Source organism: Myxine glutinosa, chromosome 8, assembly GCF_964187855.1.
Source record: "Myxine glutinosa chromosome 8, kmMyxGlut1.1, whole genome shotgun sequence".
NCBI classification, from domain to species: Eukaryota; Metazoa; Chordata; class Myxini; order Myxiniformes; family Myxinidae; genus Myxine; species Myxine glutinosa.
In genome coordinates this window covers 67,525,260-67,541,699 of record NC_136268.1, presented here as the reverse complement: position 1 = coordinate 67,541,699, position 16,440 = coordinate 67,525,260, and the positions used below count along the sequence as shown (strand labels likewise).

The 16,440-nt window shown below is 43.9% G+C and overlaps 1 protein-coding gene across 3 annotated transcripts in view; it reads right to left on the bottom strand.

Annotated features, from left to right (window-relative positions):
* TRIT1 (tRNA isopentenyltransferase 1) overlaps nt 1–16,440 on the bottom strand; it is a 153,107-nt gene that overhangs the window by 59,174 nt on the left and 77,493 nt on the right. For 2 of the 3 annotated variants that reach the window (XM_068124601.2, XM_068124603.2), the window contains exons 2-3: nt 2,738–2,878; nt 2,485–2,583 (exon numbers count right to left, since the gene is read on the bottom strand). In XM_068124601.2, coding sequence (XP_067980702.2) covers nt 2,485–2,583; nt 2,738–2,878 — 240 coding nt within the window. Of the gene's footprint in view, nt 1–2,484; nt 2,584–2,737; nt 2,879–2,964; nt 3,403–16,440 lie in introns of those variants that run through there. The other variant, XM_068124602.2, reaches the window with a different exon arrangement.

Below are 16,440 nucleotides of genomic sequence, written 5' to 3'. Positions count from 1 at the left end.
GGAGATGAACTGACGTCTGTCAGAGAGGTATGATTTAATCCAAGAGAGGGCAGTGCCGGTAATGTTAAAGGTGGTTTCAAGTCGGGTGAGGAGGATGGTGTGATCGATGGTGTCAAAGGCAGCGCTGAGGTCGAGGAGGATGAGAATGTTGAGGTTGCCAGCATCAGAGGAGAGGAGAAGGTCGTTGGTGATTTTGAGGAGAGCAGTTTCAGTACTGTGGTTGGACCGGAATCCGGATTGGAATGTTTCATACAGGTTATTGGCAGAGAGGTGATGCTTGAGTTGAGTGGCTACAGCGCGTTCCAAAACCTTTGACAGAAAGGGTAGGTTGGAGATGGGTCTGAAGTTATTTAGGGTGTCAGGGTTTAGTCCAGGTTTTTTCAGAATGGGGGTAACAGCAGCAATTTTGAGGGATGGTGGGACGATGCCTGTAGACAGGGAGGAGTTTATTGTTGCAATGATAAGTGGAGAAAGAGCAGGAAGGGAGGCCTTGACAAAGCTGGAGGGGATGGGGTCAAGAGTGCAGGTGGCAGTTTTCATTCCGATGAGGAGTTCAGAGAGGTCAGTAGGGGAGACTGGGGAGAATTGAGACAGGGGATGGCAGGATAAGGGGGGGCAGGTGGTTTGAGGGGGAGCGGGTGCGGCGGTGGTCAAGCTGTTGTAGATGTTTTCAATTTTGCGTTGGAAGAATGAAAGGAAGGAGATGCAGTTGTCTATTGTGAATGACTGGGTGGTGGTGTTCAGGGGGCTGAGGAGTTTGTTTATTGTAGAGAAGAGTGCTTTTGGGTTTCCGGAGCCAGAGTGGATAATTTGAGAGTAGTAGGCGGAGCGGGCGCGGGAGAGGGCATCTTTATAGTGTTGTATGTGGTCCTTGTAGGCCTGGGAGTGAACTGTGAGACCTGTTTTATTGCGGAGTCTTTCAAGTTGGCGAGCACGAGTTTTCATTAGGCGGAGCTCAGGGGTAAACCAGGGAGCAGAATGGGTGAAAGAAACTGTTTTGGTTTTTATAGGCGCAAGCTGGTCAAGGCAGGAGGAGAGAGTGTGGTTGTAGTAGTCAGTGAGGTCGGAAGGGGTGTGGAGGTCAATGAAGGGAGAAGTGGACATTTTTTCAGAGAGGGTCGATGAGAATGAGGCAGGTGAAAAAGCGTTTAGCTTACGGAAGTTGATAGTGCGATAATGCCTTGGTGCTGGGGTGGGGATGTTGATGGTCAGAGTGATGGCTAGGTGGTCAGAGAGAGTGAGGTCGGAGCCAGAGAGATGGTGCAAAATTAGTCCAGTAGAGCAGACAAGGTCCAAAATGTGACCACGGTTATGGGTAGGAAAGTTGACATGTTGAGTGAGGTTAAAGCAGGTGAGTAAATCAGTGAAGTCAGTGGTTAGCGTGGAGTCAGTGGAGTCCATGTGGATATTGAAATCACCAAGGAGGAGGATTGAGGGGGAGAGGGAACATAGCTGGGTCAGAAAGTAGGAGAAGTCAGACAGGAATGATGGGTGTGGTTTGGGAGGGCGGTAGACAACAGCCATGACTGACTGTGTGTGACCAGAGAGTTTAAAAGCCAGGTGTTCAAATGATGGAGCAGATGAGATGGAGATGAGGTTGGTCTTGATGTCTTGTCGGTGAATAACGGCAATTCCACCACCTCGGCCCTCCGAGCGTGGTTTATTGATGTAAGAATATCCATTGGGTGTGGTGAGGTTGAGCGTGTAGTAGTCCAGTGGTTGTTGCCAGGTCTCAGTGAGACAGAGAAAGTCCAGTTTATTTTCCAGGATGTAGTCGTTCAGGATGAGGCATTTGTTGTTGAGGGACCGGGTATTGAACAGGGTGAGCTTGATGTTGTTTTGTACGGCGGGTATGAATCCAGGTGATTTGGCCAGGGTTCGCAGACAGGAGGTGCGATTTTGTGCGTTGTTGTGACCAGGTGTGTTGGGACGATGAGTGGGAGTGCGCTGAGCCGACCAGAGGATGGGGATGGAGTGACCTGATTGTAAATAAACAAACTTACGACCGGAGCCACGGTGAATGTACCTGGGTCGACGCAGGAGTCCATTCGATCTGATTGCAGAGATGCATGATGGGGTGGAGCGGGTTTTAAGCAGGAGAAGCCTTGCGGCAGAGTACCGCAGAGCCATGCCAGCAGGAGCGAAGGCAAAGCGAGCACGCGGCCAAGGGTGAGGAGGCGAAACAATCGACACAACCAACGGGAGTGGGCCCGAGGAAACAGCGATGGAGCCGAGCAGGTGAAGCCCGGAGCAGCAGAGCAGAGCCGGGACCGCGCAGAGGAAGACTCAATGGCCATAAATCCGCCACGACCACCAGGAAAGCAAGACACGGACAATGGTCCAGTCAGAGAAGCGGCGAGCAAACGACGCCAGCGTCCTCTCACGACCGGACCGGAAAACGGAAGTTCTGATTAGACAAGTAGTAGAAGTAGCTGATTTGTAGTAGTAGTAATTTGTAACAGAAGACAAGTAGCTGATTCTTACTTTGGGAGTCAATAACGTATCCCAAAGCAAAGCTTCAATGTAGTAATTGGTCCCTCCGACGATGAAAGGTAGTTTTCCCTGCAGCAGAATGTCTTTGATGTGGAAGGTGATTCAAGGAAAAGAAAATCATGAATGAACAACGTTTATTTCAGCAGGCAATAAAAACAAGCATGAGAGCATTTCATCATCTCAGACTAGTTAAGCAGTAATCTCATACCTACACCTGTTTTGAAAGCAGGAAAGCAAAGGATATCAATGGTAGTGCTTGGCTCTGAAAGTCGACCACAGTGTAAGTGCTCACCAGCGGGTCCACAAAACCAATCATGTGATGAGGACAGGCCGTTTGCTCAGCTGCAGTCACTTTGTTGGTGATGATGTCCAAGCCACGGTACACCTGCACCAGCACAAGCTTCGATTAGTAAGATACACCATTTCCAGGAGAGGCGATGTTTTCTCGATTCCCAATCCCAATGGTCTCACCGATCCACAAAAATCCGCTTTGACCATTTATCTGCTATTCTCCAGGTTATGACTATCTATCAACTCTTGTATCTGCCTCTCTTGGTCAGCTGTTGTGTAGATCAGAATTTCAGTGCATGTGCACCAAAAGCCTTTTAAAGAGATCTTCAGAAACGAGGAGATTGGTAGGCAGTTCATGCCATCATCACTGTTATTAATTGAGCAACAAAACATCGAGCCACTCATAACATTACACAATGACGAAAATCCAACAAGGAAAATAGCTTTGAAGTTCTCCATATTCTTATTAGCTCACTTGGAACGAAGTTCAGGGGAGCTTATGCGATGGCGCATTGTCAGTCAGTCAGTCCGTCAGACGTTCTGTCCTTAAACACTTGAAACTTATTCTCCGAAACCGCTGATGGGATTGCGACCAAATTTGGAACAAATTATATTTGTTGTGTTGTGACTAAAGTTTGTTCGCGGCACGAAGAAAATCAAAGTATAAGGGAGTCTACAGGGGGTACAAGTGGGTCCAGGTGGGTCCAGGTTTGACCCCCAAAAATAGGTATTTGCTTTCTTCTCAGAAACTACACACACAATTTCGATGAAACTTGACCACAACCTTCACCACCTGTGATGTACCAAAAAGTTTGTTCGCTGCATTAAAAAAAAAAATCTGCCCGTGGAGGTCTACGGGTGGTGTGGGGGGGCGGGGGATGAGGGTGGTTGCCCCCAAAAATAGGTATTTGCTTTCTTCTCAGAAACTACACACACAATTTTGATGAAACTTCACCACAACCTTCATCACCCATGATGTACCAATGTTTGTTCAAGGCATTAGAAAAATTGGGGTCTTAAGAGGTATATGGGGTTGGGGATGGAGGGGTTGCCCCCCAAAATAGGTATGTTTTTCTTTGTTTGAAGTCTTATGATTATGTTAGTATGATTCTACATACTGCCCTGTCTTCTAGCAACCATTGAAATTGGTTTAAAATACCCTTATTTGGTGCAGTATACTGTTAATTTTTCCAGGTGAGCGCCAGGGGTATTGCCCCTATGTTTATTTATTACCCCACATGCATGAAGTGAAAAGCAGGATAAAGCAATTGGTTCACCTTTTACAGGTTCACTCATTCCATAATAGAGGAACTACTCGATTCCAACTGAATGTTGAATTTTGAAAACTGTACAACACGAACCAGCTGTTTAGCCGTACTGGACATTTGCTCTGAATTTGACATACTGTCCAGAAACTGGTCCCGAACGTGCAGGTGATTGCTTTGTTCTGTCTGCCTGTCTGGCAATCAAAAAACAAAAGAAAATCATTCCAAACAGGAAACTTGCTGTTTTTAAGGACGTCATGAAGGACAAACAACATGCACGAAGAACACTAATGTAACATGTTAAATAAGGTGGGGTGAAAGACACTGCCTCAACGGTGGTAAATTTCCAGAATTTTTTTCCAACAACCTTTTAAATATTTATTTTTACCTACTCCACTCAGGGTGTACAAAGGTTATGTTTTCACCTCCGTCTGTCGGTCTGTTTGTGAACCGGCTATCTCAAAAAAAGTTGATGGATTCGGACAAAACATGGTGTACAGGTTGGGTGTGTGAAAAGGAATAAATAAATAAATAAATTTTGGTGAAGGTCCGAATCTGGAAGCAAGTTTTTATTTTTTAATCCCGAGGTGCTTCTTCACCAGAGAGAGATATCACCAAAAACAATACATAGCATGATATTTTCAAAATTTGAAAAAGTTTCAAAAGTTTTTTTTCAAAAAAAAGTTTGAAATTTTTTTCTAAATATCCTCATATTTCAAACGGTTGTGAACAAGTTGTGAAAAAGTAGGTGGATGAGATGGTTAAGTGACAAGAACAAGGCGATTCGATGCTTGTTCAGGTCCACATCCAGATCCGGCCAATCAGTGGGATATGAAACGTAAACTGGAGAGTCTGGCAGAGGGATGCGCTCTACCTACCGAGTGATCTCGTTTTTCAATTAAATTATACACTTGAACACTGTATAACACAAATCGCCTTTTTATCATTTACAAAAACATCCCATTTAGCAGTACTTTGGGCAAAATATACTCCATTTTACATCATCTCAACCAATCAAATTTGCCACTTGCTCTCTCAGTGTTGGCTAATATGGAGATTCAGAAAAATTGTAAATTTTACTTTATAAAAACCAGCTACATAACATATTTGCTTGCCATATTTTGGAAATCCCATAGGTACATCAAGTTTATCCTCACAAAGTTCAATAACAATATCAAAGAAAAAACATCATATCACATCACATTTCCTGCTCATGATGCCACATCTCATGATGACTCATCCACCTCCCAATCCTTCAACAACTTCAATCTCGGTTCAATCTCTCCCAAATCAATTTCCATCCAACAAACAGAACGACATCGTGCACATTGTCGGTTGGCCACTTGAGTACAGAATATGGCCACAGATAGCGTATCTAACATTCAAGTGAAAAATCTGAGTGAGTGGTGAACTATACACACAGGGGTCGTCTTGCCCGGTCATGAAATCACTCTGTGACCCAGACAGGACCCAGACAGGGCAAGGTTCACCAAAATGATTCGAGGCATGACAAACTCAAGATCATACAAAAACCACCAGAAGCTCAAAACTGACCAAAAAGCAAGGTGACTGGTGAAGAATCGCAATTTCCCTCCAGAATTAGCAACTGCCAAAATAAAATGAACAAAATATTTTAACATTTTGTCATATGAGCACAAATAGTGCATTTCAAATGTGCTCATAATATAATCATAGACCGTTAAAATATAGACAATTGGCAATCAGTGGTGTTCATTTGATTCTGACAAGGCCTCAAGTCCAACCCAATTCAAACACAAGATAACATCAAATCCAAACACAAAATAACATAACATTCAAATACGATAACATAACATTCAATACAACACCATCTAATCCAAACATGAAAACAGAACAACCAAATACAAGGTATACCGCGATGAAGCTACCTCCGAGGGCCTTTCACTTACTCACCACAGGCAGGTTGGTGGTCTCTGTCTTCTACCGACTCCTCTCCGGCCTTGCTCCTCCAGCTCTCTCTGGGCTCTGTCCCCCAAATAATCCTACAGGTCGCACAAGATCTGCCTGCAACCCTCTTATGGCTTAACTAGCAAAATCAAGACTCTCTGCTCACCTTCATTCCTCTTTTCTCCTGCCTCTGGAACAAACTCCCTCACTCTCTTCAATCCCTCTCCTCCCTCCACGTCTTTAAAACAGCTGTTCACCAGCATCTCTTATCTTCCCCCATCCAAAACCTTGATCTTTTCTACCCCCGCTAATTTCACCCCAAATCCACTTTTTTGAAAGACCAACTTCTTTCCTGGAAGTCCTTGGTGAACTTGTGTTTATACTTCTCTCACCCCCGCCCCCCCCTCCGAGGGGGGGGGGGGGGCGGGGGTGAGAGAAGCCCCCCTTCCCACGGCGCCTTCCCCCAATCCCTCTCCCTCCCACACATTCCCGATGTCCCTGCTCCCAAATGTTGTGTTTATGTGCTTCCCCTTCTCTCCCCATCTAGTCTACCACTCCCCTTTTTATATACTTTGTTTGTCTCCGATTTGTTTTTGTGATAAATGTTAGCTCTTTCACGAGCGTCGATTCTGCATACCAAAAAAAAAAAAAAAAAAAAAAAAATAAGTAACCAATTCCAAACAATAACATCAATTCCAAACACAAAGTAACATCAAAATCAAATACAACGAAAACGGCACACTCACAGAGTGCATATACTCACCATGCACACTCGTTCTGAACAAACATACCATCCTCAACTGAACACACCACTACTATGGCCCATATACCCGTATCATCCATGCATCCTATTACATCACATGTATTGCCATTGCCCATAGCTTTGTTGATTAATCAGGATATTTAACAACTGTTTTTGTGCATATTAATGCTAAATTGCATAAATGAAAGTGAATATGAAAAGAAAATTCCAAACTATATTCCCCATAGCCAGTTGATCACATTATGAAGTTTCGCATAAATCTGTTGAGCAGTTCTGGCGAAGATTATATATTTTTACCTTTTTGTTTTCAATCCAATATGCCTCCCCTCCCTCCCCTTGAGATCACACGGCCGAGGACATCATCAACTTCATTCTTCCCTCACACGGGGTGGTAGATCAGATATGAATTTTCTGATTTTGTTGGATAAGAATTTTGATTCAACCAATTATAGCTGGGATACCACTTCACCGATGACATCACCAACATCCTATATACCCCATGGGGAGTTGATGACATATGCTAAGTTAAAAAAAAAAAAATGTTGAGCAGTTTCGGAGAAAAAGATGTCCATTTTTTTTTTCCTTTAAACCAATATGGCTGCCATACCATGTGACCTATGACATCAGACCTATCAATAAAATATTCTACATGGGGAGTCCCTCCAATATTTAAATGTTCACATCAATCACACAAGCAGTTGCAGCGAAATAATTTTTTAAAGCAAAAATATACAGAAGCGGACACACAGGCAGACAGACGGGATTTGCAATCGTCTCGCATCCCCTTCAGGGTGAGATTAATAACATCAATTTCAAAATATTTAAACCAAAGTTACAATACGAAAAATAGATGAACCATACGGATGGATTGCCTCTCGGATTCACACTCATCCCTCCCCTCTCGGATTCACACTCATCCCTCTCTCGGATTCACACTCATCCCTCTCTCGGATTCACACTCATCCCTCTCTCGGATTCACACTCATCCCTCCCCTCTCTCGGATTCACACTCATCCCTCCCCTCTCTCGGATTCACACTCATCCCTCCCCTCTCTCGGATTCACACTCATCCCTCTCTCGGATTCACACTCATCCCTCTCTCGGATTCACACTCATCCCTCTCTCGGATTCACACTCATCCCTCTCTCAGATTCACACTCGTCCCGTCCCTCCCCTCTCGGATTCACACTCATCCCTCCCCTCTCGGATTCAAACTCGTACTTCCCCTCTCGGATTCACACTCGTTCCTCCCCAACCCCACTCCTTGGATTCACACTCGTCCCGTCCCTCCCCTCTCGGATTCACACTCGTCCCGTCCCTCCCCTCTCGGATTCACACTCATCCCATTTCTGCACTCTCTGATTCACACTCATCCTTCCCCTGCTAGGCTCGACCTGTGTCTCGCATCTCCTAAGCAAGACCCTCATCCCACCAGGTCTCACCTCCCCCCCCCCCCCCCACCCCATTACCCATGCTTGGGGGGAGGGATGATGTTACCCTGCACCTACAAGGCCACAGCTCCCAAATTTCCAGTTTTTCCTTCTAAAATGTTAGCTTCTGTATCCATCTTGGCCACCCAGTGCATCCTCTCTTACCCTTTTTCTTCTCCATATTCTTTATTTGTTCAAGTCTCCCGTTATTTTATCTGTCAGCCCTGCTGTTTGGCGTTCCCCCCCCCCCCCGCCCACCCCCCCTTCTCGTTCTGTTGTTAGGTTCTGATCCTGTGTCTTAGCTCTTCCAGGAGCCTTGACTTTGTCAAAGCAAATAAATAAATAAATAAATAAATGAACAACTACTTTGTAGTCGCATCATGAACAATACAATAAATAGGATATACAATGAACTCGCACACAGTGGAACATTTGGTCCACCCTAACTACACTTCATCAATACCACATCAATTCAACCTATTCAGTATATTCAGTTAAATTTGCCACATGGAGTGAATTTAACTGAAAATGTATACACCACCCATCCATATCAGGCTCAATCCCACTACCATTACTACTGACATTCATGTACCCCTCTATCTCCATGCTCTCGGTACCTAATTCCAATCGCCAACATAATTTTCATATATATAAAAAATACATTTCATAGCATGACGTTCGTTGTGTGCATTCCCATCTTATAAAACCATGAGTTTATTTTAAAGATTACATCGCCTTTGAGGCTTCCGCACCGAAGGTGCCACAAGTGGTCTGAGTGGAAACAACTTTGACTTGACAGTGGAAACAAACATGTAGGGGTCTGGGATGCGAACATAATCCAGGAATGATAGCCCTAAAAATCACTCGAAAAGAAACAGTCACATTATCCACAGCCATCACACAAACCAAAACCACTGTTTAGAGGCCATTTTTCGCCGCAAAGCGAGGGTTGGCCTTTTCGGGGACCGTGGTTGTTGTTGTTTTTTTGGTCCCCTTTTTGAAGCAATGTTTTACGGCCGGATGCCCTTCCTGCCGCCAACCCTGTTCGTCGCCTTTTTACGACAAGCAGGGAATTACCAGTGAACTGGTACTCAATTTGCCGACCTCGGAAGGATGACAGGCTGAGTCAACCCCCCTGACGTTAATTCAGCGATCGACGGGGATTCGAACCCAGGATCCTAGGATCCTAAGCCGGCACCCTAGCCGCTAGCTCAACACCATCACACAGAGCAAAAGGACAAAAAGCACCAGCCAGGGTATTCAACACATCATGTGTACTGGCACTCCTACCATCAAAGGATTTCCACTGCGTTTGTTCTGCCGGAACCAAATGTCTTCAGAGCTTCGATGCTACGTTTGCACAGCCGGTGCGAAATGCGGCAAGCACATGCAAGGCCAGAGTGGGACGAGCTCAAAGTGTGTGGGGCCCCTTTGAGGGACACCTTTGTGCAAGGTAATAGAACCGAGTGTAGGTGAAAGAATGTATATTTGACTGTCTGTAGTAGGCTTGAACAATCCTCACATGGAACAGAACTTTCAATAATTATAAAGGGACATTTCCTCATATCTCATACAACATGTCCTACTGGTATAATCTGTGTTAGACCTTGTCAAGCTTTGTCCTTTCAATTTTTGCATGAACCTTGAAATCTGGATGAAAAGATATGCAGCAAAAGAGACGTGAAAGAAAGAGCAAATCAAATGTGATCTAGACTGGGGTATATGGCAAGCCATTGCAAAACCACACGCGTCGCACCGAAAACAAAGTTGAAAGATGGCAAAAACGTCCACCAGGAATGACCCAATATCAAATTTTGAGTTAAAAATAATCTTCTGTTTTGACCCCTGTGACCTTAAGTCCCCACCCCTAGGGGCATGAAGCAGAGGTCAAACCCAAAAAAACGTTACATATTTCATGCTTCCTCCAATGTTGATTTTAAAAAGTTGAAAACTGTGCCCCTAATATGCTTTTTTGGTATTTGACCTTTTGACCCTGTCCCAAGGGGCAGGGCCGAAAATGATACTGCTCTCACACCTTCTTTGCATGGGGTGATCATAACTTTGGTGAATTTCATTACAACCGTTTAGGAGGAGATGGTGTGGCAGACGGACAGACAGAGCCGATTACAATACCCCCTCGTTCTTGTTTTTTTTGTTCCAAAAAGGTTGTGGACAATAATTGATTCCTGGAGATACAGGAAAATGACAACATTGACACAACCAGAAACGTCTAAAGAAGAATGCGTTTTGTGGACTGCTTATAAAGCAGTGTTGGCTTAGCGGTTAAGGTGCCGGCTTGGGATCCTAGGATCCTAGGATCCTGGGTTCGAATCCCGGTCGATCGCTGAATTAACGCCAGGGGGGTTGACTCAGCCTGTCATCCTTCCGAGGTCGGCAAATTGAGTACCAGCTTGTTGGGATGGATGATCACGGTGTGTACCCCGATTTAGAATAGGTACACCGTATCCCTGCGCATCATAAGAGGCGGCCAAGGGTTGGCGTCAGGAAGGACATCCAGCCATAAAAAAAAACATTGCCTCAAACAGGGAACCATGATTGTCATGGGGCCCGCAAGGCTAACCCCCGCTCTAGCGGGGAAAATGGCCTTTAAAAAACGATCATTTTATAAAGCATTATATGTGAGAGCCAAAAAGCAATCATATGCAAGCAATTGCTATAACAAACAGCAAGGTTCATTTTCATTACCTGATTGGGTCGGCCCACTCACCTGGGAGGTTAAGAACCGAGGCACATACGGCCTGCGTTGTCTATGATGAAGGCTGCTCTGTGGTTCATACAAACTTTGAGGTTTAATTTTTAATAAAAACTGTTGGCTGTTCCAAATTGCCCAATTGCAAACAGTTCTTCACAATGTCAATGTTTGTGCGGACAAGAAAAAAAACCTACCGTCGTGTCAGACTCGTTCTAATTTGCTCTTTTCTACAGGTTAGATGTTAGAGTTTGAAAACCGTCACAGGTTATTAGCAATTCCTGCATTTCCACTGGGCAAGATGCTGTTGAAGGAAAAGTTTAGTTAAACACAAAACAAAACTTTTTTCTGGAATTTTCTTGGTTGCTTGGTTACATGCATCCCCAACCATCCCAAAATGACGCATGACCTTGTGTGAACATCTAAACATCCTCTTATGCTTTACTATACACTCTGCTCAAATCGAATCGATAGTCTAAATTGCCACAATTTATCATGGCTGGGGTTCTTGCCAATCTCAAGAGTATGAAATGGACTTCGAGCATCTTCTTCGGTCATTGCAGTCTTCAGACACAAATTACATTGAGAACGTGGGAACAGTTGTAAAGAACGCCGGTCAGATTGGCAGTGCATCAAAAATGAGGTTGTTCAAACAACGAGAAAATTCACACACTGGAAAATGTTTAGGAATTTCTTGCAAACGTGTTTCCAAAAGAGGGAAATTAAATAAATGCAGAAGGATCAAGGTTGCCTGACAGAACCTGGAAGTGTGAGCTTATTTTTGCTGGTCGTTTTTTTTCAACATTAAACCAGATCAACTGCAATTGCTTTTATCCCAAGTGCCGTAATTGACAAAACAGATCATTCATTGTTGCTCAACATCGATTTTTGTCAATATAAACATGTAAAGGTACATATAAAAGTAAAATAACAATAAATAATAAAAACCTTAAATGTCACCAGCGAGTGTAGCTGAAAGGATTTAACCATTATGGGATTTTTGCAACAATGTAGATTTAAGAACAGTCTATTACATAAACTACTCATTGCCACAAGGTTAAAGGGTCGTCATGTGTCGAGTTCAACAGATCTTTTATCTCGCCAAACCATAAAATGCTGATTTTAAAACGTATTCACCAAAAAATAAAACAATATTTGAATTTTGCTATTTATAAACCAATTTGGCATTTTTACCTCCATCGCCGAAGGTGGATGGAAGTTATGCTTCCACCCCTATCTGTTTGTCTGTCTGTTTCTGAACAGGATATCTCAAAAACTTGGAGACTGATTCGGATGAAATTTGGTGGAGAGGTTGGGTGTGTGACAAGGACGAAATGATTAGATTTTGGTGAAGATCTGAATCCGCGAATTTTTTTAACATGAAAAGTGATGCTTCACCATTGAGTGATGGGGCAAAACGATATGTAGCACAATATCTCAAAAGGTTGTGGACAGATTCAGACGAAACTTGTTGGACAGTTTGGGTATGTGACGAGGACAAATCGATTCAATTTTGGTGAAGATCCGAATACGGATCTGGATATGAGAATTTTTTAATATTCCAAGTGGTTCTTCACTATTGAGTGATGGGGCCAAAAACTATATTTAGTGCATGTCAAAAGGTTGTGGACGACTTGTGACAAAACTAGGTTAACGAGTTGGGTCAGTGACAATAACAAGCCAATTCGATTTTTGTTCAGGTCCGAATCCAGATCTGATCCTTAAGTGGGATACAAAACGTAAACTGATCAGCCCGGCAGAGGTATGCTCTCTACCGAGTGCCATTGTAGTTGATGCTGACTTAGTTTGATACAAGTGTGTGAGGTTAGTTAAGTGTGCATGGCAGTATCGTTAATCAGCACCACTTGAACTTTCCAATTCAATTCTGAAAACCACTGTACACTTTGCTAACCAGAGTTCAATGCAACTTCACCACCAATAAAATACACCTGGTTACCCCTGCCAATGTTCAAGCTCGATGCTCACCTCTATTCCTTCACTGCATAAGGTCCATTTTCTTGTGATCTTCTGTCCATTATTTTGAGAGTCTTGTGACCTGTGCATCGTAACCTCGAATGCTTCCTTCCATACCCACTCTCGATCTCCCACTCTCACCAAAACCATCTCCCCTTTCTCACCGGTCGTCTTCCTGCCACTAAGCTTCCGTGAATTTCTTGTCTGCCTGTTAACCTTTGACTCTGTCCATATAAACCTGCTACCCTCCATCATTTAGAGCTCTTCCATGGCATGCTACAATTATGCTTAAAAGGTAGCCGCCCCCACCCACCACAGCCATGCGATGGAATACGTGACTTCAGGGATTGAAAACGTTCACAAAAAATATGGAATTAAACAACCGAGGTACCCAGAGAGTAGCTAACATCTGTGGTGAGTCGGATGACTTTTCCCTGGATAGAAAGGAACGGAAGTGAGGGCAATTTAAGTACAGGTGCAAGACTCTCAGTATCGACCTCAAACAGTTCAGAACTGCCATTAGTAAACTAAAAGTTTATCGGCATCGGAAGATTACTTTCGGAAGCTTCACTCGACTTGGCCCTGTAAATGGCCCAGCCTAGTTTACTTATCAGGGACAAAATCGCAGGGACAGCTGTTCAGTCAAAGATTTCTACCAGCTCGTCAGTTAAAAGAAGTTTAAATCGCAGTCATGCAGTGGACCCTCAATCCAAGGAAACATACGAAAAAGTCCTGTTCACCGTGTATGAAAAGAAATATTCATTGTGCTGCACACAAAATAATATTCATTGTGACGATCACAAATCCACTTTATTTAACTACAAACTGAAATTACGCTCCAAATAAATGCTCCACATGAGCTCCAAAGCAACGTTTTCATCCTTGGTGCAGAGAACAAAACGTTTACGAGGTGAATAACTTTCCACTTCAATGTGCAGATACAGTCATGGTAGGTATGGGAGACTAGGATATCACCAGGGAGGCCAACAAACCCAAAAAACAAAGGATTCCGATTAGAACCAAAATGGGTGAAAAATAAGATAACATGAAGTAATTTAGTAATCACACAATACATGTTATCACTGGAATCATAAAAAAAGGACAATCCGTCAACATCCGCTCAAAAATGCACCTTTCGGGAAAATAGAAGCACCAGCTGTAAAACGAAGCATCCGAATTTTGACCTCTTTTCACACGGTGTCAACAAGCACATGACGGCAGTATTCCGCACAGGGCAAAGCTCGCTAAAACCCCAACAGATGTTTTGTTCTCATCACCATGTCAATGAACAAATGCCACAAACCACACAACCAACTGGCAGCGGTGCAGCTCGTCGTTAGATGATCGGTTGGCCGAGAGCTTTCCCATATATATATATATATATATATAATATATTATATATTATATATATATATATATATATATATATATATATATATATATATATACATATATATACAACAACAACACAACATGCATTTTAAAGGCCATTTTCCCTGCTAGAGCGGGGGGTTAGCCTTGCGGTCCCCATGACAATCTTCTCCATTTTGCCCTATTTTCTGCATCTCTCCTTGTTAACCCCCTTGCCCGCATTTCTTCTTCCACCATCTTTAGCCAAGTCTTTCTCGGTCTTCCCCGTCTTCTACTTCCTTCTACATTCATTTCCATCACTCTTCTCAACCAGTCACTTTCATCCTTCCTCAACACATGACCAAACCATCTCAACCTGTTCCTCTTCACAGCATCAATCACAGGCTCTATTCCCATCATCTTTCGCAATTCATCATTTGTCTTTCTCTCTCTCAACGATACTCCGCACATCCGTCGAACCATTCGCATTTCCACCCTTTCCAACCTTCGTTGCTGCTCTACGTTCATTACCCATGTCTCGCTCCCATAAATCATAACACTTCTCACAAATGCAGCATACACCTTTCGCTTCAGCTTCAACGACACTCCCCTCATCATCAGCACGCCACTCAATTCCCGAAACTTCTTCCATGCACATCTCACTCGAGCATCCGTTGCCGAGTCTGATCCACCTTCTCCATTCAGCATGTCTCCGAGGTAGCAAAATGTTTTCACACCTTCCAGCTTCACACCGTCTCCAAGATCCAACTCAACATTTCCTCCATCTGCAGCTCCCTCTGTGCACACCTTACATTTGAATGTAGCTGCCACACTGGTTAATGACCCTCTCAGACCACTACATTTTTGATAAACCCACTCAGCGCACATTGTACACTGAATGGAGTTCACTCTGACACCCTTCTACACACAGCACAGGGCCACTTCCCAGTTCTTTCCACCTCACCACATGCTTCACCACTTGCCATCACCTTCGTCTTTCCGATATTCACCTTCAGACCTTTTGTCTCCATACATTCCTTCCACGTGTTCATCTTTTCCTTCAGTCCATCCATACTTTCCGCAATCAACACCAGATCATCTGCATACAACTCCCACGGTAAACCCTCCTTTACGTTCTGAGCCAGCACCTCCATCACAGCTACAAATAGTAGTGGACTTAGTACCGACCCTTGATGCACTCCCACCTTCACCTCAAACTCACCACTGTTCCCGTCCTTCGTCCTTACAGCTGTGCGCGCTCTTTTGTACATTGTCATCACTACTCTGATCAACCATTCCTCCACTCCTAACTTCCTCAATGCCCATGTCAATACTTTGCGTGGAACCCGATCGAATGCTTTCTCCAGATCAACAAACCCAAGAAACAACTTCTTCCTCTTCTCCATGTACTTCTCCTGCAACTGCCTCACAATGAAAAGCGCGTCTGTCGTTCCTCTTCCTGGCATAAATCCAAACTGCATTTCGTCGATCTTCACTTTCTTCCTTATCCTCCTCTCCAACACCCTTTCCAATACCTTCATTCCATGCTCCAATAACTTTATCGCTCGGTACGAGCCACACTCCAGAGGGTCACCTTTTCCCTTGTATAGAGGGACGAGGGTACTCAGTTCCCAATCCACTGGAATGCGGATTGCAGTTCCCAATGCACATTGAATATATATATATATATATATATATATATATATATAAATATATATATATATATATATATATATATATATATATATATATATATTGTTGCGGACACGGCTAGGATGTTGATGGCCGCCGCGCGCTACCGAACAGTTACCCCGACTAACCCGATTCCTGAACGTTGGCCAAAATCGCGCCACAGATATTCAATATGGAAAAGACAAAGGCGACACGGATGTGAAGAAGAAGAAGAAGACAAAAAGGTCTGAAATGCTACTAAATTTATTCCTACTATTTACACAATCAAAGAAACCAAGGAGAAGGAAGGATAATAAAATAATTTACAGAAGAAATCAAAGAGACAGTGAAAATCGCTAGCTTATCTAAACAGGCTTAATTAACCCAGGGACAAGACACACAGAACAAACTCACATACACGAATGGGGAAATTTCAGGCAGGAATGACAGGAGGTGTGTGGCTGGAGGGGGAGGAAGGCACGGAGCTGGCTGGAGCTTGATCCCGCACGGGACGTCGGGCTGGACCTTGACGGCCGCCGATGCCACCGATCCTGTCGTGTGCGCGGG